Below are 26,237 nucleotides of genomic sequence, written 5' to 3'. Positions count from 1 at the left end.
GAAGACCCAAAACAGACAGTGGGCACCATTTAGTGCCATGATTTTTGCAAACTAAATTCTCCACAAGCCGGACACTGAGTAAACATCTCCATTTTTATTGTTTCCACATTGCGCACACCAAAAATGCTGGAGCACATGAACAATTTGGGAGCAGGTATTTTTATACCTCGACAACTATAGTAATACATCCTAACCTGCAGCCCGCCGCCCCCCAAGGACTTGTCTTCATCTATTTTAGCAAGGTAGAACACTAACGAATCGGGATGCCCAGTTTCCATGGAAACCGCAGATTTTTTTTTCCCCCTCCACTTGAACAAACCTGCGTCTTTGGCATGAAAAGAGAGGAGATCATTCCTGGCAGTGACTGGTCCAACTTATAGATTTCTAAGTGTCGGCTTGCTTAATGTGTCTCTTTTTGCACCTCTTTTGTCAATTCTTCATATATTTCCTGGAGGAGTAAGAGAGGAACAGCACGGCATAATGTTCCAAAGGAAAGTTTCTACAAAATTGTTATATTACGAGAAGGTTCTAAAAGAGACCTGTCAGAAGAGCTGAAAGGTCATCTTAACATATACACTGTCTACGGAACCATCGAAAGATACAATTCTCCCCTTTTTAGGAACCAAAAAATTTAAAAAACAAATGTGGAAAAAATATCCAGCTACCCAAAATGAGGCAAACTTGGATTTCAAAAACGTGTGCTTTGTTTTGTAAAAGGCGCCAGGTTTTACGGAAGGTCCAAAAGCGACCCCTTTGGAATGTTTTGGCAAAGCTTTCTCCATGCGGTGTCCAGGCTTTTGGGTGGTCCCGAGATGCGGTGACGTTTTGGTTAAGCGTTACAACGCACCTTGTAGTAAAGCGGCTTCACAAAAAAATAAAATAAAAAATCCTGCAGCAGATTCACAGGCTCCGAGCATTGTAAACATTAAAAAGAAGGACTTCTTGACAGGTTTCTTGTCCAACGTCTTCTCTCTAAAATTTCCGAAATTGTTGGGTGATTTCTTTGTTCTTCTTTCCCCAAATTTTAGAAAAACTGACATTATTGGCTGAGGTATTGTGAGGTTTCAAAACCGTACAATCGAGGAGTCACAGCAAAGTACAGAACATTTCTAGCCTTACGTCAAGAAATAAAAATGGGTAAAGTTTTTCTGTTTTTGACATTCCAACGCTCACCTACAATATCGACACAAAAAACACAGAAGATAGCGCAACGGTCACGAAACGTTCCGGCGTAGGCTTGCACATAGTGTGCGGTAATGAGGCTTGAAATTTTTATTTTTTTGTATTGGAAAATCTATGTCAGCTTTGTGGCACCTTGGTCAGAGCTTAGCATCGGTCACAAAGCTTCACAGTCGATGTAAACATCCCACACAATTCGGCTTGAAGAATAAAAAAAATAACACAAACCCCACGTCCCACCCCACCCCTAAGCTGATTTCCCAAAGGCCACCAGTGAATGTTGTGACACCATCAAAAATTTTTCCCCATCCCATGACTGGTACAAGAAGGCCCATGTCAGGCCCATCAGTAGTTGAAGGTGTTCTTTCCATCCCATGACTGGGTCAAGAAGACCCCCCTCAGGCCCAGCGGTAGTCAAAGGTGTCCTTTTCCATGTAATCTGTCCATGTGGACGAGGGCATGCTGCGGTAAGGATCAAGGAGGATCCTAAAGCAACGTATGATGAGGAGCCCCAGGAAGATGAACAGCAGGAACACGAGCACGAAGGCAGCTTTTTGTTCTAAGGTCAGAGAAGACACCGGGAGGGCGGCTCCTGACGTTGACATTGTGGTGCTCAGAATCTCACCGTCCATTGTTAGTAGCATTGTGACATCCAGTGTCCTCCGTCACCAAACCTGAAATAATAAAGTGTAAACTGTGGGTAAATTCTGAAACGTGCATTATTTCAAACTATTACTTTTATAAAAGATTTTATGTATTTTTCTGGATTATTACCAAATATTCATCAGCCTTATCTCCTCAGGACTGCTTGTAGTGGAGCTTTGTATGGTAGTTAAATAGAAGCAGTATTATAGTAGTTATATTCTTGTACATAGGAGCAGTATTATAGTAGTTATATTCTTGTACATAGGAGGCAGTATTATAGTAGTTATATTCTTGTACATAGGAGGCAGTATTATAGTAGTTATATTCTTGTACATAGGAGCAGTATTATAGTAGTTATATTCTTGTACATAGGAGCAGTATTATAGTAGTTATATTCTTGTACATAGGAGGCAGTATTATAGTAGTTATATTCTTGTACATAGGAGCAGTATTATAGTAGTTATATTCCTGTACATAGGAGCAGTATTATAGTAGTTATATTCCTGTACATAGGAGCAGTATTATAGTAGTTATATTCTTGTACATAGGAGCAGTATTATAGTAGTTATATTCTTGTACATAGGAGGCAGTATTATAGTAGTTATATTCTTGTACATAGGAGCAGTATTATAGTAGTTATATTCTTGTACATAGGAGCAGTATTATAGTAGTTATATTCTTAACCAAATGTATTTTTATTCAAAGTAAGTAAGGCATATCAATCGATCACAAACCATCGTAGCATCACTGGTAAGGCAAAGTCACAAATCGGTCATGGAAGTGACCACAAATGCATGTCAGTGCAACACATGTTGTACAAAATGATACATCAAATGTGACAGACAATAAAAATCAAATATAACACAAATAAGAGGAAAAGAGAGGGAAAGGAAAGGGGAGGGGGGGGGGTAGGGGAGTTTTCCCCAACTCCGTCAGGGGAACTTTCTATATGTCTTCCAGGGCGACCATAGTAGTTATATTCTTGTACATAGGAGCAGTATTATAGTAGTTATATTCTTGTACATAGGAGGCAGTATTATAGTAGTTATATTCTTGTACATAGGAGGCAGTATTATAGTAGTTATATTCTTGTACATAGGAGCAGTATTATAGTAGTTATATTCTTGTACATAGGAGCAGTATTATAGTAGTTATATTCTTGTACATAGGAGGCAGTATTATAGTAGTTATATTCTTGTACATAGGAGCAGTATTATAGTAGTTATATTCTTGTACATAGGAGGCAGTATTATAGTAGTTATATTCTTGTACATAGGAGGCAGTATTATAGTAGTTATATTCTTGTACATAGGAGCAGTATTATAGTAGTTATATTCTTGTACATAGGAGCAGTATTATAGTAGTTATATTCTTGTACATAGGAGCAGTATTATAGTAGTTATATTCTTGTACATAGGAGCAGTATTATAGTAGTTATATTCTTGTACATAGGAGCAGTATTATAGTAGTTATATTCCTGTACATAGGAGCAGTATTATAGTAGTTATATTCTTGTACATAGGAGCAGTATTATAGTAGTTATATTCCTGTACATAGGAGCAGTATTATAGTAGTTATATTCTTGTACATAGGAGCAGTATTATAGTAGTTATACTCTTGTACATAGGAGCAGTATTATAGTAGTTATATTCTTGTACATAGGAGCAGTATTATAGTAGTTATATACTTGTACATAGGAGCAGTATTATAGTAGTTATGTTCTTGTACATAGGAGCAGTATTATAGTAGTTATATTCTTGTACATAGGAGCAGTATTATAGTAGTTATAGTCTTGTACATAGGAGCAGTATTATAGTAGTTATATTCTTGTACATAGGAAGCAGTATTATAGTAGTTATATTCTTGTACATAGGAGGCAGTATTATAGTAGTTATATTCTTGTACATAGGAGCAGTATTATAGGAGTTATATTCTTGTACATAGGAGCAGTATTATAGTAGTTATGTTCTTGTACATAGGAGCAGTATTATAGTAGTTATATTCTTGTACATAGGAGCAGTATTATAGTAGTTATAGTCTTGTACATAGGAACAGTATTATAGTAGTTATATTCCTGTACATAGGAACAGTATTATAGTAGTTATATTCTTGTACATAGGAGGCAGTATTATAGTAGTTATATTCCTGTACATAGGAGGCAGTATTATAGTAGTTATGTTCTTGTACATAGGAGCAGTATTATAGTAGTTATGTTCTTGTGTAGAGGGATACATTCTGTTGCACATTTAGATATGGTGTGAAGAGGGTAACCCTCTATATACACTTGTTATCCTGCAGGCTCTCTGTACACAATGTACCTGACACTGTGTGACTTTTATCACTAAATGAAGCACAAGCTCAGCAACCGAGACAAATGTAATGTCCGTTCTGTCGCTGGCAGCTATTTGGATTTCATGTTTCCCGTCCATTAATTTTGTATTGGTAACCAGGAATAGCTAAAAACACGGAATTGCTTCTTTATCTTTTGGGAATCTTCGTCCTTGAGAATTTAACATTTTGAGAGTTATGAGATCGAATACGTTTTCAGAGACTTCTCAAGTTGGCCTGCTGCCTATAATTTATTATTGATGACAGGGGGGGGAGGGGGGGGGGGGTGCCGTTACTTTTTTGATGTTTTTGACTGTCTGTGAATTAGGGACATGTAAGTATTTTAATTATTCATTAGCAAGCTCTTCACAATCCTTAATTTATAATTCCGCATCCCATGTGTTTTACGATATAGAAGACGTCAGTGACTGCAGATACTAGGACTGCGCACATAGTCAATATACAGTGGGGGAAATAAGTGTTTGATACACTGGCAATTTTGTAAGTTTTCCCACCTACAGAGAATGGAGATGTCTGTCATTTTTATCGTAGGTACACTTCAACTCTCGGAGACAGAATCTAGAAAGAAAGCCAGAAAATCACATTATATGACTTTAAAATAATTTGCATTTTATTGCATGAAATAAGTATTTGATCACCTACCAAACCATCAAGAATTCTGGCTCTCACAGAGGGCCTCCTACTCTGCACTCATTACCTGTATTAATTGCACCTATTTGATTTCATTACCTGTATAAAAGACACCTGTCTACACACACAATCAATCACACTCCAACTACACCATGGCCAAGACCAAAGAACTGTCTAAGGACACCAGGGACAACATTGTAGACCTGCACAACGTTGGGATGGGCTACAGGACAATAGGCAAGCAACTTGGTGAGAAGTCAACAACTGTTGACTCAATTATTTGAAAATGGAAGAAACACAATCTTCCTCGGTCTGGGGCTCCATGCAAGGCCTCGCCTCGTGAGTTTGATTCTGAGAAAGATCAGGAATCAGCCCAAAACTACATGGGGGGACCTGAAGAGAGCTGGGACCACCGTCCCAAAGATTACCGTTAGTAACACACTACGCCGTCATGGATTAAAATTCTGCAGGGCACGCAAGTTCCTCCTGCTCACAACAGCACATGTCCAGGCCCGTTCAGATGAGACCAAAATAGAACTTTTTGGTATCAACTCCACTCGCCGTGTTTGAAGGAAGAAGAAGGATGAGTACAACCCTAAGAACATCGTCCCAACCGTGAAGCTGTCACGGAACCATGAACCAGACGTACAACAAGGGATAAGTGAAAATAAGAAGGCTTTATTGAAAATAAAGCTGTAAAGCAAAAGTCCAAACGGATGGCGAAACCGAAGCAGAGTCTTTGCGAAGCCAGAGGTCAGGAACCAGAAGGGTAGTCAGACGAAGCCAGGATCAGGAACCAGCAGGGTAGTCAGACGAAGCCAGGATCAGGAACCAGCAGGGTAGTCGGACGAAACCAGGATCAGGAACCAGCAGGGTAGTCGGACGAAACCAGGATCAGGAACCAGCAGGGTAGTCGGACGAAACCAGGATCAGGAACCAGAAGCAGCAGCAGTCTAGAAGCATGTGAACACAGGAGGACCAAGCAAGGAACTGAAGCCACAGACCTCCTATATATATGAGCTAGGCATCCAGCTCCTCCCAGTGGGAAGGAGGAGCCGCAGGGTGGGAGGCTACAAGAAACCCAGAAACCAAGATGGCCGCCAGCACATGTCAAACGAAGGAGAACAGCAAGAAGGTAAGACCATGACAGTACCTCCCCCTCAAGGGCCCCTCCTCCGCGGAGTAAAGAACGGTTTCTGAGGGAAGCGTGCGTGGAAGGCTCGGAGCAAGGCAGGAGCATGGACATCTGCGGAGGGAACCCAGGAACGCTCCTCTGGACCATAACCACGCCAATGGACCAAAAACTGCACCCGACCGCGGACCAGGCGTGAGTCCAGGATATTGCTCACCTCATACTCCTCACGATTACCCACTTGGACCGGACGAGGCCGAGGAACCGAGGAAGTGAAACGATTACACACCAGTGACTTCAACAGGGAGACATGAAACACGTTGGAGATCCGCATGCCAGGAGGAAGCGCAAGGGCATAGGCTACCGGGTTTACCCTGCGAAGCACTCGGAAGGGACCAACAAAGCGAGGCGCCAGCTTGGGAGTGGGCACTCGAAGGTTGAGGTTGCGAGTGGACAACCATACACGGTCTCCGACCTGGTAGGAAGGAGCAGGCGCTCGTCTGCGATCAGCCTGGAGTCTCTGGCGCTGCGCAGAGACCTGAAGGGACTTCTGGATCAGTACCCAAGAAGCACGTAGGACGGAAAGGTGATCCTCCACAGCCGGAATATCCTGGGGAGAGAATACCTCCGGTAACACGGCAGGTTGGAACCCATAATTGGCCATGAAGGGAGACGTCCCAGAGGAAGAGTTCACCGCCGTGTTCCTGGCAAACTCAGCCCAAGGCAGGAGGTCAACCCAATTGTCTTGGTGATCGGAGACATAGCAACGAAGGAATTGCTCCAAGGCCTGATTGGATTGTTCTGCGGCCCCATTGGACTGAGGGTGGTAGGCCGAGGAGAAGGAGAGATGAATCCCCAACTGGGAGCAAAAGGCGCGCCAGAACCTGGACACAAACTGACTCCCCCGATCCGACACAATCTCCTTGGGCAAACCGTGCAACCGGAAGACCTCCCTGGCAAAAATCGTGGCCAACTCTTGTGCAGATGGTAACTTCTTGAGAGGAACACAGTGGCACATTTTGGAAAACCGATCCACAACCATGAGAATGACCGTATGGCCTCGGGATGCAGGGAGGTCCACAATGAAATCCATCCCCAGGTGTGACCATGGGCGCTCCCCGGTGGCTATGGGTTGCAGAAGGCCCAACGGAAGGTGCCGAGGGGACTTACTCTGGGCACAAACGGAGCATGCCGCTACATATGCGGCGATGTCGGAACGTAGGGAAGGCCACCAGAACAGACGTGAAACAGCCCAGGACAGCTGATTCTTTCCAGGATGCCCCGCGGTCTTGGAGTTATGGTAGGTTCGCAACAACCGAGTGCGCAACTCCTCAGGCACAAAACATCTGCCGTTGGGTCTCCCAGAGGGAGCACCAGATTGAGCCGCCAAAATCTGCTCACCCAGGTGAGAGGTCAGGCTGGTGCGAATGGCGGCCAAGATCTGATTCGGAGGTATGACCGAAGTCGGAATCGACTCCTCCCTGGACAGCTCGGAGTACTGCCGTGATAAGGCATCCGCCCTGATGTTCTTGGAACCGGGTAGGTAGGAGACCACGTAATTAAAACGTGACAAGAACAGAGCCCATCTGGCCTGACGTGGTGTCAATCTCTTGGCCTCAGAAAGGTAGGTCAGATTCTTGTGGTCCGTCAGGATGAGGACCGGAACCACCGAACCCTCGAGCAAGTGCCTCCATTCTTTAAGGGCTTGCACGATGGCCAATAACTCCCTGTCACCAATCTGATAGTTGCACTCCGCGGAAGACAGTTTCCGGGAGTAAAACCCACAAGGAAGCAGAGGACCCTCTGGTGTTCTACGCTGAGACAGAAGGGCGCCTACTCCCGTCTCAGACGCGTCCACCTCGAGGACAAAGGGCAACCCAGGGTTGGGATGCGACAGAATCGGAACCGACACAAAGGCGGACTTTAGAGCCTCAAAAGCTCGGATGGCCTCGAGCGGCCAGACCTGGGAATTACTGCCCTTCCTGGTCAGATCCGTGAGAGGCTTGGCTAGCATGGAAAAGTCCCTGATGAACTTCCGATAATAATTGGCGAAGCCCAAAAAGCGCTGCAGGGAACAAAGACCACTGGGCTGGGGCCACTGTAAGACAGCCGAAACCTTCTCAGGATCCATGGAGAACCCCTCAGCGGAAATGATGTAACCTAAGAAGGTTACCTGGGATCAGTGAAATTCGCATTTCTCAAGCTTACCGAACAGCTTGTTCTCTCGTAACCGTTGCAACACTCGTCTGACATCCAGAATGTGGGCCTCCATGGATTCAGAATATACCAAGATGTCATCCAAATAGACCACCACACACTGCTGCAACAGGTCACGGAAAACATCGTTGATGAATTCCTGAAAGACTGCGGGCGCATTGCACAACCCAAAGGGCATAACCAAGGATTCATAATGACCGGTCCTGGTGTTAAACGCGGTCTTCCACTCATCGCCCGCCTTGATGCTTACCAGGTTATATGCCGCCCTCAGGTCGAGTTTGGTAAAGACCGTGGCCCCTTTAAGGCGATCGAACAGCTCGGAAATCAAGGGTATCGGGTAAGCGTTCTTGATCGTGATGCGATTGAGACCCCTGTAATCGATGCAAGGCCTCAACTCACCGCCCTTCTTTTTCACAAAGAAAAATCCAGCCCCTGCCGGGGACGAGGATTTGCGAATGTGTCCACGTGAAAGCGCCTCCCTCACGTACTCCTCCATGGCCTCATTCTCCGCTACCGACAGTGGATAGACTTTGCCACGAGGAGGAACGGCACCAGATTGTAACTCTATGGCACAATCGTATGGGCGGTGCGGAGGTAGGGCAACCGCGCGCACCTTATCGAATACATCCCGGTACTCCTCGTATTCAGGAGGCAACAGAGAGTCCGAGGAAGTACACAGCAACTTGACAGACCCATGGATGCAACTAGCCCCACACTGCGGTGACCACGAGAGAATCTCGGCCGATCTCCAATCGAAAGTCGGATTATGCTTCCGGAGCCAGGGGTACCCCAAGACCACCGAGTAGTGTGGAGATGAAATAACCTGGAGGCAGACCGACTCTCTGTGAACGGCACCAATGGCTATCCCCACTGGAAGGGTCTCATGAGTCACGTGTGGCGGCAGAAGGGGTCTGCCGTCTATCGCCTCAAGAGCCAGTGGGGAACCTCGAGCCTGCAGAGGAATGGAATTGGTGGCAGCGAACACATTATCAATGAACAAACCACCAGCACCAGAGTCCACCAACGCCTGGGTCGACACCGAGCCCCCGACCCAGGAGAGGACAACAGTGATCAGTGGTTTGTCAACACGGGAAACCGGGGACGAGGAGACTCCACCCAAGATCTGCCCCCGACAGGATCTCAGGTGCGAGCGTTTCCCGGACGGTTCGGACATGCCAACCGAAAATGCCCACCGAGACCACAGTACATGCATCGGCCCTCGCGTCTCCGGAGTACCCTCTCCCCCTCGGACAGGCGAGCAAACCCCAGCTGCATGGGTTCACCCCCAGACAAGTCATCCCCAGGAGGCGTGGGAGGAGAGGGAGGCACGGGTGGGACAGCAAACGTAGGCGCCAATCTGTTAGAAAACCTCCGCAGGCTCTCCTTAAAGGAAGGTCTCTCCCTGAGTCTGGTGTCAATCAAAATCAGGAAAGAAATAAGAGACTCGAGCTCCACTGGTAGGTCCTTAGCTGCAACCTCATCCTTCAAGGCATCCGAGAGACCATGAGAGAAAGCAGCGACCAGAGCCTCATTATTCCAGCCCACCTCTGCTGCCAGGGTACGAAACTCAATGGCGTATTCAGCTACGGATCGTGAACCCTGTCTGATGGACATAAGGAGCCTCGCAGCAGAGGCAGCACGAGCCGGCACATCGAATACCTTCCGAAGAGAAGCAACAAAACCGGAAAACTCGGCAACCACCGGATTGTTGTTCTCCCATAAAGGGCTGGCCCAGGCCAAGGCCTTGTCCGAGAGCAGCGAGATCAAGAAGCCCACCTTTGATCTCTCAGTGGGAAAGGCATGTGGCAGCAACTCGAAATAAATGCCCACCTGGTTAAGGAAACCTCGGCACTGAGTTGGCTCTCCCCCAAAGCGCTGTGGAAGAGGGGCAGAACCGGTCATACCCCGAAACACCGCAGGTGCAACAACAGGTGTCGGGGTAGACTCTGGCGCAACAACCGGAGCGGCAGTAGGAGCGGGCCCAGGAGCGACAACCGACCCATCGGCAACGGGAGCGAAATGAGCCGTGCGTTCAAGCAGGGTTTGCAACGCCACAGCGAACCGACCCAACAGGTGATCCTGCTGATCAAGTCTGGCAACCAGCGTGGGTAGCGAGGATGGCCCTGTACCGTCAGAATTCATGGCTTGGTCCTAATGTCACGGAACCATGAACCAGACGTACAACAAGGGATAAGTGAAAATAAGAAGGCTTTATTGAAAATAAAGCTGTAAAGCAAAAGTCCAAACGGATGGCGAAACCGAAGCAGAGTCTTTGCGAAGCCAGAGGTCAGGAACCAGAAGGGTAGTCAGACGAAGCCAGGATCAGGAACCAGCAGGGTAGTCAGACGAAGCCAGGATCAGGAACCAGCAGGGTAGTCGGACGAAACCAGGATCAGGAACCAGCAGGGTAGTCGGACGAAACCAGGATCAGGAACCAGCAGGGTAGTCGGACGAAACCAGGATCAGGAACCAGAAGCAGCAGCAGTCTAGAAGCATGTGAACACAGGAGGACCAAGCAAGGAACTGAAGCCACAGACCTCCTATATATATGAGCTAGGCATCCAGCTCCTCCCAGTGGGATGGAGGAGCCGCAGGGTGGGAGGCTACAAGAAACCCAGAAACCAAGATGGCCGCCAGCACATGTCAAACGAAGGAGAACAGCAAGAAGGTAAGACCATGACAGAAGCATGGGGATGGAAATATCATACTTTGGGGGTGCTTTTCTGCAAAAGGGACAGGACGTCTGCATCGTATTGAAGAGAATGCATGGGGCCATGTATCAAGAGATTTTGGCCAACAACCTCCTTCCCTCAGTGAGAGCATCGACGATGGGTCGTGGCTGGGTCTTCCAGCAGGACAATGACCCGAGACACACAGCCAGGATAACTAAGGAGTGGCTCTGTAAGAAGCATTTCAAGGTCCTAAAGTGGCCTAGCCAGTTTCCAGACCTGAACCCAATCTAAAATCTTTAGAGGGAGCTGAAACTCCGTGTTGCTCAGCGACAGCCCCAAAACCGGAAAGATCTGGAGAAGATCTGTATGGAGGAGTGGGCCAAAATCCCTGCTGCAGTGTGTGCAAACCTGGTCAAGAACTGCAGGAAACATCTGACCTCTGTAACTGCAAACAAAGGTTTCTGTACCAAATATTAAGTTATGTTTCTCTATTGCATCGAATACTTATTTCATGCAATAAAATGCTAATTATTTAAAAATCATAAAATGCGATTTTCTGGATTTTTTTAGATTCTGTCTCTCACAGTTGAAGTGTCCCTACGATAAAAATGACAGGCCTCTCCATTCTTTGTAAGTTGGAAAACTAGCAAAATCGGCCGTGTATCAAATACTTATTTTCCCCACTGTATTCAGAAGATATATGAACCATTGGATGCGGAGTAAGAACATTGTACTGCCCTATGACAGCCTAAGAAGTGATAGTAAGGGTAAGAGGTCCAGGTTATTTCTAGTAGTCACCCCTATCTATCTTTTCTATTCACCTGGGTGTTTAATATATTAGTAATGCCCCATGCGATAGTATTTATATTCTGTGTGGCGGTATTATTTTTGCACAGTATAACAGTTCTATGTATGGTGGTATCAACATTGCACTTAGTTACTTCTCTGACGGCCCTGACACCTCTCCAGCTCTAGTGGCAGGATGCCGCCTTATTATTCAGGAGTCTTGGCATTCCTGCTATCGCTGTCAGTGTCTGTCTTTGCTACCATTTACCTGGTCACCACCCAGCTCTGCTACTCCAGTCAACTCTTCTACATCAGTTCAGACCTGCTACATTTATCTTTACTACAGCAGTGCAGCTCTGCTACATACATTTAGCTCTGCAACATTCAGCTTCACTACCACAGTTCTGCTCTGCTACATCCAACCCTGCTACATCAATTCAGCTCTACTAGGACTTATTCTTCTATACCAGGTCAACTCTGCTACTTCCAACCCTGCTATAGCAACTCAGCTTTGCTGCACCCAATTCTGCTACCACAGTCGCACACTATTACAACTCTCCTTCATCTGCATCCCAAGCACTACTACATCACATCGGTCCTGTACCAGCACCTCCTGCCCATGGCTGCTCAGTTGGACCAGAGGCTATTTGTGCAGACTTGTTTAAGATTCTCCTTTTCCACATCATAGAAATTGCGCTAACTTGTGTCCTTTGGAGACCACGACCACTTGTGTCATCACTTGCCCAATTTGTCATAAACTGCATGATATTTGCGAGGCTATGACTATTTAATATGTACTGCGGTATTATAGGTTATGCATGTATTGTATGGCAGTATTTCATACATCCTGTTTATTAGTATTATGAAATGTATGACAGCGTTGTCTACTGTATGGTAGTATTTTATACATTCTATGACTGTATTATTTATTCACTATTTGGTGGTTAGACGGTGGTATTTATGGACTGTATTTCGGTATCATTTGTGCACTGTTTAGTAGAGTGTATGCATTCTACGAAGTTATTATTTACTTACTGTTTAGCGGTATGATTAACTGTATGACGGTGCTATTTATGGGCTGTATTCTGGTATCATTGGTGTACTGTTCGTTAAAGGTTTCCTACTGTTTAACCCTTTCAGGACCCTGCCATATTTCACCTTAAGGACCAAGCTGTTTTTTGGAAATCTGACACCAGTCACTTTATGTGCTAATTTATCTTTGGAACGCTTTTACCTTTCCAAGCCATTCTGAGATTGTTTTCCCGTGACACATTGTGCTTCACGACAGTGGTAAATTTCAGTCAATATTTTTCATTTTTATTTTTTTTTTAAATCCCAAATTTACCAAAAAATTAGAAAAATTTGCAACTTTCCAAATTTCAATTTCTCTTCTTTTAAAACAGATAGTGCTAACTCATATATGAGTTATTACTTTACATTTCACATATGTCTACCTTATGTTTGGATCATTCTGTGAATGCTATTTTATTTTTTGGGGACGTTATAAGACTTAGAAGTAAATCTTAATTTTTCTTTTAAAATTTCCAAAACCCACTTTTATAAGGACCAGTTCAGGTCTTAAGTCACTTTGTGAGGCCTACATAGTAGAAACCACCCATAAATGACCACATTGTAGAAACTACACCTCTCAAGGTATTCACCCCTCAAGGTATTCAAAACTGATTTTTACAAACTTTGTTAACCCTTTAGGTGTTCCACAAGAATTAAAGGAAAATGTAGATAACATTTCAGAATTTCACTTTTTGGGCAGATTTTCCATTTTAATCCATTTTTTCCCCGCTAACAAAGCAAGGGTTAACAGCCAAACAAAGCTCAATATTTATTACCCTGATTCTGCAGTTTACAGAAACACCCCATTTGTGGTCGTAAACTGCTGTATGGGCACACGGCAGGGCGCAGAAGGAAAGGAGCGCCATGTGGTTTTTGGAGGGCAGATTTCACTGGGATAATTTTAAGTTGCCATGTCACATTTTAAGACCCCCTGATGCACCCCTAGAGTAGAAACTCCAAAAAAGTTACCCCATTTTGGAAACTATGGGATAAGGTGACAGTTTTATTGGTATTATTTTAGGGTACATATGATTTTTGGTTGCTTTAAATTGCACTTTGTGTGAGGCAAGGTAACTAAAAATAGCTGTTTTGGCACCGTTTTTATTTTTTGTTATTTACAATGTTCATCTGACAGGTTAAATCATGTGGTATTTTTATAGAGCAGGTTGTTACGGATGCGACAATACCAAATATGACTTTTTTTTGGTTGTTTGTTTCAGTTTTACATAAAGCATTTTGAAAAAAAAGATTTTTCTAGTGTCTCAATATTCCGAGAGCCATAGTTTTTTATTTTTTGGGTGACTGTCTTATGTAATGGCTCATTTTTTGAGGGATGAGATGACGGTTTGATTGGTACCATTTTGGGTGCATATGACTTTTTGATCGCTTGGCATTACACTTTTTGTGATGTAAGGTAACAAAAAATTACTTTTTTGACACAGTTTTTATTTTTTTACGGTGTTCACCTGAGGGGTTAGGTCATGTGATATTTTAATAGACCTGGTTGTTATGGACATGGCAATACCTAATATGTCTATTTTTTTTTTATTTATTTACCGTATTTTTTAGCTTTATAAGACTATCTCCCCCCCAAAAAAAGTGGGGGGAAAATGTCCATGCGTCTAGGAAGCGCTCACTAGTATATTTTAGGAGCGGGGAGCGAAGCGCCGCAAGCACAGGTAATACTTACCCTCCCTGGTCTGCGCCGCGGCTCCTCTTCAGCTGTCGCGCTCCCATCTTCCCGACCTGCGCTGCACTGTTCTGACCCCGTACAGCGTCAGGATGTAGTGCGCGCACTATGACCTGACGCTGCACGAAGATGGGAGCGCGACAGCTGAAGAGGAGGACAGGACAGGTAAGATGATTTTTTATTTTAGTCTGATCTGAGGTCTGTGGGTACTGATGGGCTATTCTGAGGTCTGGGGGTACTGATGGGCTAATCTGAGGTCTGGGGGTACTGACTGGGCTAATCTGAGGTCTGGGGGGTACTGATGGGCTAATCTGAGGTCTGGGGGGTACTGATGGGCTAATCTGAGGTCTGGGGGTACTGATGGGCTAATCTGAGGTCTGGGGGTACTGATGGGCTAATCTGAGGTCTGGGGGGTACTGATGGGCTAATCTGAGGTCTGGGGGTACTGATGGGCTAATCTGAGGTCTGGGGGTACTTATGGGCTAATATGAGGTCTGGGAGTACTTATGGGCTAATATGAGGTCTGGGGGTACTGATGGGCTAATCTGAAGTTTGATTGGGGGTATTGATGGGCTAATCTGGTGTCTGATGGGCTAATCTGAGGTCTGATGTGCTAATCTGAGGCCTGATAAGGGTCTGATGGGCTAATCTGAGGTTTTATAAGGTTCTGAGTGGGCTGATATGAGGTCTGATGAAAAATATATTTTTCTTATTTTCCTACTCTAAAATCTGTGGTGCATCTAATAAAGTGAAAAATACGGTAAGTTTTTCACGATAAAAGCATTTTTGAAACAAAAAAAAATCATGTTTTATTGTCTCCATATTCTGAGAGCCATAGTTTTTTTTTATGTTTTGCCTGATTGTTTTACGTAGGGGCTCATTTTTTGTAAGGTGACAAAAAAGTTTGTTTTAGCACAGTTTATTTTTTTTCTACGCCATTCAGGTGAGGCGATGGATCACGTGATACTTTTATACAGCTGGTCGTTACGGACGCGGCAATATCCAATATGTCTGTTTTTCTTTTTTCTTTTTTTTTTCAATTGTATGTGTTTTATTTTGGGAAAGGGGCTTTTTTTTTACTTGAAATTATATTTTATTTGATTATGAAAAACACTTTTTACTTTATTTTTTACTTTTTATTTTTTTCCCGTTCTGAGACTTCAACTTCTGGGGTCTGATCCCTTCTGCAATTCATTAAAATAAAACCTGTATTGTAATGCATTGGCTGTCAGCCTAAGGGCTGGATCTCACAGGCTTCCGTAGAAGGCATTGGGCTTGCATCCTCTGCCATCGGGTCCCCGTCACTGCAGCGTGGGATCCCGATGGAGATGCGGAGGGAACCCATACCCTCCGCGAACCCTTTTCATGCTGCGGTTAGCTTTGACCGTGGCAATACAAGGAGTTAATACGCCAGCATTGGTGTTTTCACCGATGTCTGCGTATGCAGCAGGGGCCCGACTGTCGGGTCCGTGCCGCTGATCAGGCGGGCGCAACTCCTGCACCCGCATGATCAACCCGTCGTACATGTATGGCGCAGGTCCTCTAGGAGTTAAAGGCATTATGAAATGTACTGCAGTGTTATTTATGTTCTGTGTGGTGGTATGATAAGTGCGCTGTCAGTTTAGTGGTAATATGAGATTATGACGGTATTATTTATGTGCTGTATGGTGGTAGTATTTATGCACTGTTTGGCAGTGTTTGTGCATTTCATGTTGGTGTTATTTATTTACTGTTTAGTGGTAATATGAAATGATGACGGTATTATTTATGTGCTGTACGGTGGTCGTATTTGCGCGCGGTTTGGCAGTGTTTCTCCATTCTACGTTGGAGTTATTTACTTACTGTTTAGCAGTTTTATATACTTTATGGTGTATGGTGATGTATTCACTGTGTGGCAGTACTGTACGATATAATTTGAGAACTATATGATGGTTATTGAAGCCCACGTGGATTACTCTGCACCGTGTTATAGTTGTGCTTACATGCGGTATTAGATATTTGCTTCTGCTGGAATTTACCAGGCTAATCTTTGTACTGGTTCAGTCATCAGATCTTTTGCTGGATCAGTCTTTTTCTTAACCGTTTTAGATCATTTTCGAGCTCACCTCCCAGAAGTATAGAGGTGGCGTGCAGGAGTTTCGGCTCGCTAATGTCACGATTGGCATTCACTTAAACAAAGACAAATGGGGCTGATGTTCTGCCTGGACTCGGGGAGCGCGGCCTTGTCTACACAGCAGGAAAGAAAAGCAGCTGCAACAAATTCTGTGATCAGCTGCAATGTTGGAGCACTTATCTCCTGGGAAATATGTGCTGCTGGACCAAAACGGACATGCTCCTGGTTCGGAAATGGATTGAGACGTGGTCCAGGACCGGAACGGAGTCAGATGTGCTACTGGACCAGAACGGATTGAGACGTGCTCCAGGAACAGAACGGATTGAGACGTGCTCCAGGAACAGAACGGATTGAGAAGTACTCCAGGACCGGAACGGGGTCAGATGTGCTACTGGACCAGAACGGAGTCAGATGTTCTCATGGACTGGAACGTATTCGGACATGGTCCTGGAGTGGAACAGAGTGAGATGTGCTTCAGGACTGGAACGGAGTCAGATGTGCTCCTGGTCCGGAACAGATTCAGACGTGCTCCAGGACCAGAACAGAGTCAGATTTGCTCATGGATCAGAACGGATTCAGATGTGCTCCTGGACAGGAATGGATTCAGACTTACTCTTGGATGGGAACAGATTCAGATGTTCTCCTGGACCATAATGTATTTTGACATACTACTGGACTGTAACGGATTTAAATGTGCTTCTGGACCGGAATGGATTCAGACATGCTACTGGACCAGAACGGACTAAGATGTGCTCCTGGACTGGAACGGATTCAGACGTGCTTCTGGACAGGAATGGCTTCAGATGTGCTCCTAGACGGGAATGGATTCAGATGTCCTCCTGGACCATAACGGATTCAGACGTATTACTGGACTGTAACAGATTTAAATGTGCTACTGGACCAGAACAGATTCACACATGCTCCTGGACCAGAACAGAGTCAGATTTTCTCCTGGACCGGAACAGATTCAGACATGCTCCAGGACCGGAACGGAGTCAGATATGCTCCTGGACCAGAATGGATTCAGACGTGCTCCAGGACCGGAACGGAGTCAGATATGCTCCTGGACCAGAATGGATTCAGACGTGCTCCAGGACCGGAACGGAGTCAGATGTGCTCCTGGATCTTAGGCTACTTTCACACTAGCGTTCGGGGCTCCGCTTGTGAGTTCCGTTTGAAGGCTCTCACAAGTGGCCCCGAACACATCCGTCCAGCCCTAATGCATTCTGAGTGGAGGCGGATCCGCTCAGAATGCATCAGTCTGGCAGCGTTCAGCCTCTGCTCAGCAAGCGGACACCTGAACGCAGCTTGCAGCGTTCGGGTGTCCGCCTGGTCGTGCGGAGGCGAGCGGATCCGTCCAGACTTACAATGGAAGTCAATGGGGACGGATCCGCTTGAAGATGACACAATATGGCTCAATCTTCAAATAGATCCGTCCCCCATTGACTTTCAATGTAAAGTCTGGACGGATCCGTTCAGGCTACTTTCACACTTAGTTTTTTTTTCAAACTATAATGCAGACGGATCCGTTCTGAATGGATACAAACGTCTGCATTATAGGAGCGGATCCGTCTGAGCAGACATCAGACGGACCCGCTCTGAACGCAAGTGTGAAAGTAGCCTTAATCGATTAAGACATGCTCCTGGGCTGGAACGGATTCTGACATGTTGACTAGGTTGCATCATATCCCATAGGCCTCTTTCACACGACCGTATGGCTTTTTCAGTGTTTTGCGGTCCGTTTTAAACAGATCCCTTGTTCCGTTTTTTGTTTCCGTTGTGTTTCCGTTCCGTTTTTCCGTATGGCATATACAGTATACAGTAATTTCATAGAAAAAATTGGGCTGGGCATAACATTTTCAATAGATGGTTCAGCGAAAAACGGAACGGATACGGAAGACATACGGATGCATTTCCGTATGTGTTCCGTTTTTTTTGTGGACCCATTGACTTGAATGGAGCCACAGAACGTGATTTGCGGGCAATAATAGGACATGTTCTATCTTTTAACGGAACGGAAAAACGGAAACGGAATGCATACGGAGTACATTCCGTTTTTTTTGCGGAACCATTGAAATCAATGGTTCCATATACGGAACGCAAAAAACGGCCCGTAAACGGGGGGAAAAAAACGGTTGTGTGAAAGAGGCCATAATCTGTAGGTTATGGCAGTACAACCTTACATTACACCATGTCTCTAGTCACATCCATGGGTAGCAGAAGCTCACATCTCCCTGCTGGTTCAGTGTCTGCACAGACTTCATCCTGACCATCTTCAGATACATAAGAGAAGTTCCGCTGTGGTTTTAGCACTATGCATATCCACAGCATAAAATCCAACCTGCAGGTCAAAATTTGCGCTGCCAATTTTTTCGCCATCTTTTCACATCTTCCTATAAAACTTTTTTCGGGATTTCATCTGTAAAATGTCATTTGTCCAATATAAAAAGCCATCTGGAGTTTACTTATAGTGAGGAATGTATCGCCGAGGCGTAGACATGATTTGCAGCGGACATTTGTGTAATTTAGGAGAATATAAAGCTGTCTGCCGGAACGTGATCTTTGGCCGATAATGCGGGTGCGGCAGATCGGAGTGCACGCTGCAGCCTGTGATTACACCACTTTGGCTTTTCCGGCAGTAAATACATATTAATTATCTGCTTATGTGAAGACAACAGCGTCCAAGTCTGCTGCCGGCAGCTGCCAAGTGCCAGACTGGGTGGGTGATGCACTGGGAGGCGGCGAGTGCCTATAAAGAACGCCAGCATTTAGATTGTAAGCTCTTCAGGAGAGAAGCCTATGATTGAAGGGGTGTCCTCCATACAATAAAAATAGGGGGGTGGTCCCCAATCAGGATACCCCATAGGACTGAATGGATGCCAAGTGGCTCCTTGGCGGTTTTCACACCAGTTAAGGGTACATTCACACGCCCATGTGTATTTTGCGGTCCACAAAACGTGGATCCGCAAAAAATGCAGGTGACGTCGGTGTTGCATCCGATTGTTTTTGAGAACCCACTGTAACAATGCCTATTCTTGTACGGATGCGGACAGTAGGCGGTGTCCACATTTTTTGCTGCCCCGTTGAAATGAATGGGTCGGCATCCGACCTGCAAAAAATGCGGATCGTGTGAAATGGGGCCTAAAAGGGGTATTCCACGTGTCTTTCCCAGGTCACGAGAGCAGAGGGTGCAGTGAATGGTGAGGTGGTCGCGCGTGCGCAGCTCCGTCCATTTACTTCTGTGGGAATTCCGGAAATGATCACTTGACTATTTCTGGAGCCGTCACAGAAGTTAATGGATAGATCCTGTGCCGCCACCACTCCAGCGGCTGCGAGACGGGGCGCCGCGTTGTCCAGACACGGCCTGTGGTATTTTGAACTGTGTGGCGCTGATATTTATGGACTATATTGTGGTGCACTGTTTGACGGTGTGTGCATTTTATGGCGGTGTTATTACTTATTGTTTAGAGGTATTATGAATGTATTGCAGTGTTATTTATGTGCTGTATGGTGGTATTATTCATGCACTGTTTGGCAGTGCTTATGCATTCAGTTGACGGTATTATTTACTTACTGTTTAGTGGTACTTCTGTATAGTGTTGAGATGGGAATACGGCTTTCATATGAATGCCTCCAGGGCTTGTTTCCGATAATTTATGGCGAGGCGCTGGACTCTTCAGGGCCGGACACCGTATAATTCTAACACTCCCAGTAAATTATAAATGCGCACTAGATGCTGAGCTATATAAAATATGCCTAATGGCGGTCAATAAGTAGTCACTTGTGGTAGAACACAAGTGTGACCTTCGATTGATGATGCATTGTGGGAACGCCACTGACGAGGTCAATACTTGTCTTAAGGTTTGATTTAGCGATTGTCCGGCCGCTCTATTGTCAATCAGCGTCAGTAATTGAGGCTTCCTGGGTGACCTTACATAGATTACATGAGGGGGGCATGTCCATTCAGCTGCTATGGATTATGTAGTCAATATGGAGAGTGACGCGGTGTAACCGGGGAGCAGAGCCTAAGGGCTCGAGGTAAGGACTGTCCTACAGGGGATCCCCGAGTCGCTGACTTAGTCTCCATTAGTAGGTGTGGGGATAGGCAGAAGATGCCAAGAAAGTGGGCTGGAATCAGACGGGCACAGGTCATCCATTGCCATGAGAACATGCCGGGTGAGATAAGGATCAAGCTGTTGGATTTCAACATGCCCGATTCTTTGGTTCTCAAGGAAGATAAGCTGCCGCCAAAAAGGCTTCTGGCAGTAGTTTACTCCTCTCTCCCCTTTCCGACCACATGCATGCTTAGCCAAGCTGTGTGTGCAAGTGGGGATCGGGAGGGATAGCATTTATCTAACGTGTATGACCAGCTATAGATATTAAATATTATAGGTAATAAGTCAGAGCTATGTGGTAATAAGTCAGGATCTGAGGTAATAAGTCAGAGCTATGTGGTAATTAGTCAGGATCTGAGATAATAAGTCAGAGCTATGTGGTAATAAGTCAGGATCTGAGATAATAAGTCAGAGCTATGTGGTCATAAGTCAGGATCTGAGGTAATAAAGAGCTATGTGATAATAAGCCAGAATCTGAGATAGTAAATCAGAGCTATGTGGTCATAAGTCAGTGATCTAAAAGAATAGGTCAGAGCTATGTGGTAATAAGCCAGTGATCTGAGATAATAAGTCAGGATCTGAGATAATATGTCAGAGCTATGTGGTAATAAGTCAGGATCTGAGATAATAAGTCAGAGCTATGTGGTAATAAGTCCGGATCTGAGGTAATAAGTCAGAGCTTTATGGGATAAGTCATAGATCTGAGATAGTAAGTCAGAGCTATGTGGTCATAAGTCAGGATCTGAGGTAATAAGTCAGAGCTATGTGGTCATAAGTCAGGATCTGAGGTAATAAGTCAGAGCTATGTGGTCATAAGTCAGGATCTGAGATAATAAGTCAGAGCTATGTGGTCATAAGTCAGGATCTGAGATAATAAGTCAGAGCTATGTGGTCATAAGTCAGGATCTGAGATAATAAGTCAGAGCTATGTGGTAATAAGTCAGGATCTGAGATAATAAAGAGCTATGTGGTAATCAGCCAGAATCTGAGATAGTAAATCAGAGCTATGTGGTAATAAGCCAGTGATCTAAAAGAATAGGTCAGAGCTATGTGGTAATAAGCCAGTGATCTGAGATAATAAGTCAGGATCTGAGATAATATGTCAGGGCTATGTAGTAATAAGTCAGTGATCTGAGATAATAAGTCAGAGCTATGTGGTAATAAGCCAGAATCTGAGATAGTAAATCAGAGCTATGTGGTAATAAGCCAGTGATCTGAGATAATAAGTCAGGATCTGAGATAATAGGTCAGAGCTATGTGGTAATAAGCCAGAATCTGAAATAGTAAGTCAGAGCTATGTGGCTATGTATTAATAAGCCAGGAACTGAAATAAAACGTCAGGGCTGTTTAGTAATAAGTCAGTGATCTGAGATAATAAGTCTGAGCTATGTGGTAATAAGTCAGAGCTTTATGGGATAAGTCATAGATCTGAGATAGTAAGTCAAAGCTATGTGGTCATAAGTCAGGATCTGAGATAATAAGTCAGAGCTATGTGGTAATAAGTCAGGATCTGAGATAATATGTCAGAGCTATGTGGTAATAAGTAAGGGATTTGAGATAATAAGTCAGAGCTATGTGGTCATAAGTCAGGATCTGAGGTAATAAGTCAGAGCTATGTGGTCATAAGTCAGGATCTGAGGTAATAAGTCAGAGCTATGTGGTTATAAGTCAGGATCTGAGGTAATAAGTCAGAGCTATGTGGTCATAAGTCAGGATCTGAGGTAATAAGTCAGAGCTATGTGGTCATAAGTCAGGATCTGAGGTAATAAGTCAGATTTATGTGGTAATAAGTCAGGATCTGAGGTAATAAGTCAGAGCTATGTGGTAATAAGTCAGGATCTGAGATAATAAGTCAGAGCTATGTGGTCATAAGTCAGGATCTGAGGTAATAAGTCAGAGCTATGTGGTAATAAGTCAGGATCTGAGATAATAAGTCAGAGCTATGTGGTCATAAGTCAGGATCTGAGATAATAAGTCAGAGCTATGTGGTCATAAGTCAGGATCTGAGGTAATAAGTCAGAGCTATGTGGTAATAAGTCAGGATCTGAGATAATAAGTCAGAGCTATGTGGTAATAAGTCAGGATCTGAGATAATAAGTCAGAGCTATGTGGTAATAAGTCCGGATCTGAGATAATAAGTCAGAGCTATGTGGTCATAAGTCAGGATCTGAGATAATAAGTCAGAGCTATGTGGTCATAAGTCAGGATCTGAGATAATAAGTCCGGATCTGAGATAATAAGTCAGAGCTATGTGGTAATAAGTCAGGATCTGAGATAATAAGTCAGAGCTATGTGGTAATAAGTCAGGATCTGAGATAATAAGTCAGAGCTATGTGGTCATAAGTCAGGATCTGAGATAATAAGTCAGAGCTATGTGGTAATAAGTCAGGATCTGAGATAATAAGTCAGGATCTGAGGTAATAAGTCAGATTTATGTGGTAATAAGTCAGAGCTATGTGGTAATAAGTCAGGATCTGAGATAATAAGTCAGAGCTATGTGGTCATAAGTCAGGATCTGAGGTAATAAGTCAGAGCTATGTGGTAATAAGTCAGGATCTGAGGTAATAAGTCAGGATCTGAGGTAATAAGTCAGAGCTATGTGGTCATAAGTCAGGATCTGAGGTAATAAGTCAGGATCTGAGATAATAAGTCAGCTATGTGGTAATACATTAGTAGATTTCAAGTGTCGGCCACATGGTGATGACTACATTGACATTCTGTGCATCAGGAAGGGGTTTTTCTTCTGTAGGATAATGGGAGTTGTAGTGGACCTCATGTGTAGCAGTAGTATCGTTGTGGTCGGGTTGTCAACCTGCCATTGTGCGTCCGACAGCGGCAGTCCTAAGTCGTGTTGTTTCCGAAGCCCTTGTGCGTCACTTCGTAAAGTAGTCAGCCTGCGCCACATTTTGGGGGTCCCGAGGCGTACAACTCCCCCACTGTACGATTGAACGGCACAGCCACACCCTATAGCCACTATGTTTGAGGAAAATGGCGCGATACATTGGCGAACACGTCACGTAAAACGGATCTTCCAGCCCCAGCTCACCCTTTAAATGAGTCCAATTAAATAAAAATAAGGAATTTTTTTCGACTGACCTGTTGCGGGAAAGGGTTAAAGTGCGGTAAAATTCACCTGCCCGGGCAGTGGAGGGGTGGGCGCCCGCAGGTTAACCCCTTCACTGCTGGGTGGAGATAATACCAGCCGTCTGTCATATGTGACCGCTGCAGACATTGGGCAGTGCCAGCTCCTGCCCGCCGCTGCTCGTCGCCTTCTTACCTGTTGATGAGGAACTTGAGTATGCCCATCCCTGTGCGCTGCCTCTGGTCCGATCTCCGGGGGCTTCACATCCAGCACTGAGCGTGTCCCCCCCGCTTGTGCTTTTCAGCTGCCAGCGTGCCGTTCTCCTGCACTTCTGGGATGGGGGGAGGTGGGGGGGGGGAGATGCCGCCGGAGCTTTGGTCGCTACTAGCAACTGGTACCTACAGCAACCTCCGGGCTCAGCATCTGCAAATCACTGGCAAGAAGCAGCGAATGGTGACGCTCGGAAGAGGTGTCACTGCCTCAGCCTCCCGGACCACCTATAGTCCGAGCCCTGGAGCTGCCATTGGCTGCTGAGGAGGGGAGACGGAATAAGCCCCCTCCTCTGGTCTGGAGCGCAGGCGGTTAACCCTGCATATGCCGGAGGAGACCCTGCAAAGAAACTACAGAGCAACTGGTGGACGTAATACATGAGGGGGCGTCACATATCACACAGCGAACCACTACGTGTACACCCCAGATTACAGGGTACAGGATGATGACACTGACACTCGGGGTACAGGATAATGACACTGACACTCGGGGTACAGGATAATGACACTTGGGGTACAGGATAATGACGCTGACACTTGGGGTACAGGATAATGACACTGACACTGGGGGTACAGGATAATGACACTGACACTTGGGGTACAGGATAATGACACTGACACTTGGGGTACAGGATAATGACGCTGACACTGGGGGTACAGGATAATGACGCTGACACTTGGGGTACAGGATAATGACACTGACACTTGGGGTACAGGATGATGACACTGACACTCAGGGTACAGGATGATGACACTGACACTCGGGGTACGGGATAATGACACTGACACTCGGGGTACAGGATAATGACACTTGGGGTACAGGATAATGACACTTGGGGTACAGGATAATGACACTGATACTCGGGGTACAGGATAATGACACTGACACTTGGGGTACAGGATAATGACGCTGATACTCGGGGTACAGGATAATGACACTTGGGGTACAGGATAATGACACTCAGGGTACAGGATAATGACACTGACACTTGGGGTACAGGATAATGACACTGACACTCGGGGTACAGGATAATGACACTGACACTTGGGGTACAGGATAATGACACTGACACTTGGGGTACAGGATAATGACACTGACACTTGGGGTACAGGACAATGACACTGACACTCGGGGTACAGGATAATGACACTTAGGGTACAGGATAATGATGCTGACATTTGGGGTACAGGACAATGACACTGACACTCGGGGTACAGGATAATGACACTGACACTTGGGGTACAGGACAATGACACTGACACTCGGGGTACAGGATAATGACACTGACACTTGGGGTACAGGATAATGACGCTGACATTTGGGGTACAGGATAATGACGCTGACACTTGGGGTACAGGATAATGACACTTGGGGTACAGGATAATGACACTGACATTTGGGGTACAGGATAATGACACTGATACTCGGGGTGCAGGATAATGACACTGATACTCAGGGTACGGGATAATGACACTGATACTCGGGGTACGGGATAATGACACTGACACTTGGGGTACAGGATAATGACACTGACACTTGGGGTACAGGATAATGACACTGACACTTGGGGTACAGGATAATGACGCTGACACTCGGGGTACAGGATAATGACACTGACACTTGGGGTACAGGATAATGATGCTGACATTTGGGGTACAGGATAATGACACTGACACTTGGGGTACAGGATAATGACGCTGACATTTGGGGTACAGGATAATGACGCTGACACTTGGGGTACAGGATAATGACACTTGGGGTACAGGATAATGACACTGACATTTGGGGTACAGGATAATGACACTGATACTCGGGGTGCAGGATAATGACACTGATACTCAGGGTACGGGATAATGACACTGATACTCGGGGTACGGGATAATGACACTGACACTTGGGGTACAGGACATGGACACTGACACTCGGGGTACAGGATAATGACACTGACACTCGGGGTACAGGATAATGATGCTGACACTTGGGGTGCAGGATAATGACACTGGGTATACAGGATAATGACACTCGGGGTACAGGATAATGACACTGACATTTGGGGTACAGGATAATGACACTGATATTCGGGGTACGGGATAATGACACTGATACTCGTGGTACGGGATAATGACACTGACACTCGGGGTACAGGATAATGACACTGACACTCGGGGTACAGGATAATGACACTGACACTTGGGGTACAGGATAATGACACTGACACTCGGGGTACAGGATAATGACACTGACACTTGGGGTGCAGGATAATGACACTGACATTTGGGGTACAGG

The 26,237-nt window shown here is 45.3% G+C and overlaps 1 protein-coding gene across 1 annotated transcript; it reads right to left on the bottom strand.

Annotated features, from left to right (window-relative positions):
* Window positions 1-413: 413 nt before the first annotated feature.
* Window positions 414-23,991, bottom strand: LOC120981766 (cortexin-3-like). The gene is made up of 2 exons (XM_040411476.1): window positions 23,877-23,991; window positions 414-1,853 (listed from the first exon to the last, which is right to left on the bottom strand). The coding sequence occupies exon 2, from the start codon at window positions 1,821-1,823 to the stop codon at window positions 1,578-1,580; it is 246 nt and encodes an 81-aa protein (XP_040267410.1). The 5' UTR covers window positions 1,824-1,853; window positions 23,877-23,991; the 3' UTR covers window positions 414-1,577.
* Window positions 23,992-26,237: the final 2,246 nt, after the last annotated feature.

The sequence above is a fragment of the Bufo bufo genome, chromosome 11, assembly GCF_905171765.1.
Source record: "Bufo bufo chromosome 11, aBufBuf1.1, whole genome shotgun sequence".
Classification (NCBI taxonomy): Eukaryota; Metazoa; Chordata; class Amphibia; order Anura; family Bufonidae; genus Bufo; species Bufo bufo.
This window is presented reverse-complemented; position numbering and strand designations above follow the sequence as displayed.

Coding starts and splice junctions, on each gene's coding strand:
- LOC120981766 (XM_040411476.1), bottom strand. CDS start 1,823: ATGCTACTAACAATGGACGGTGAGATTCTGAGCACCACAATGTCAACG.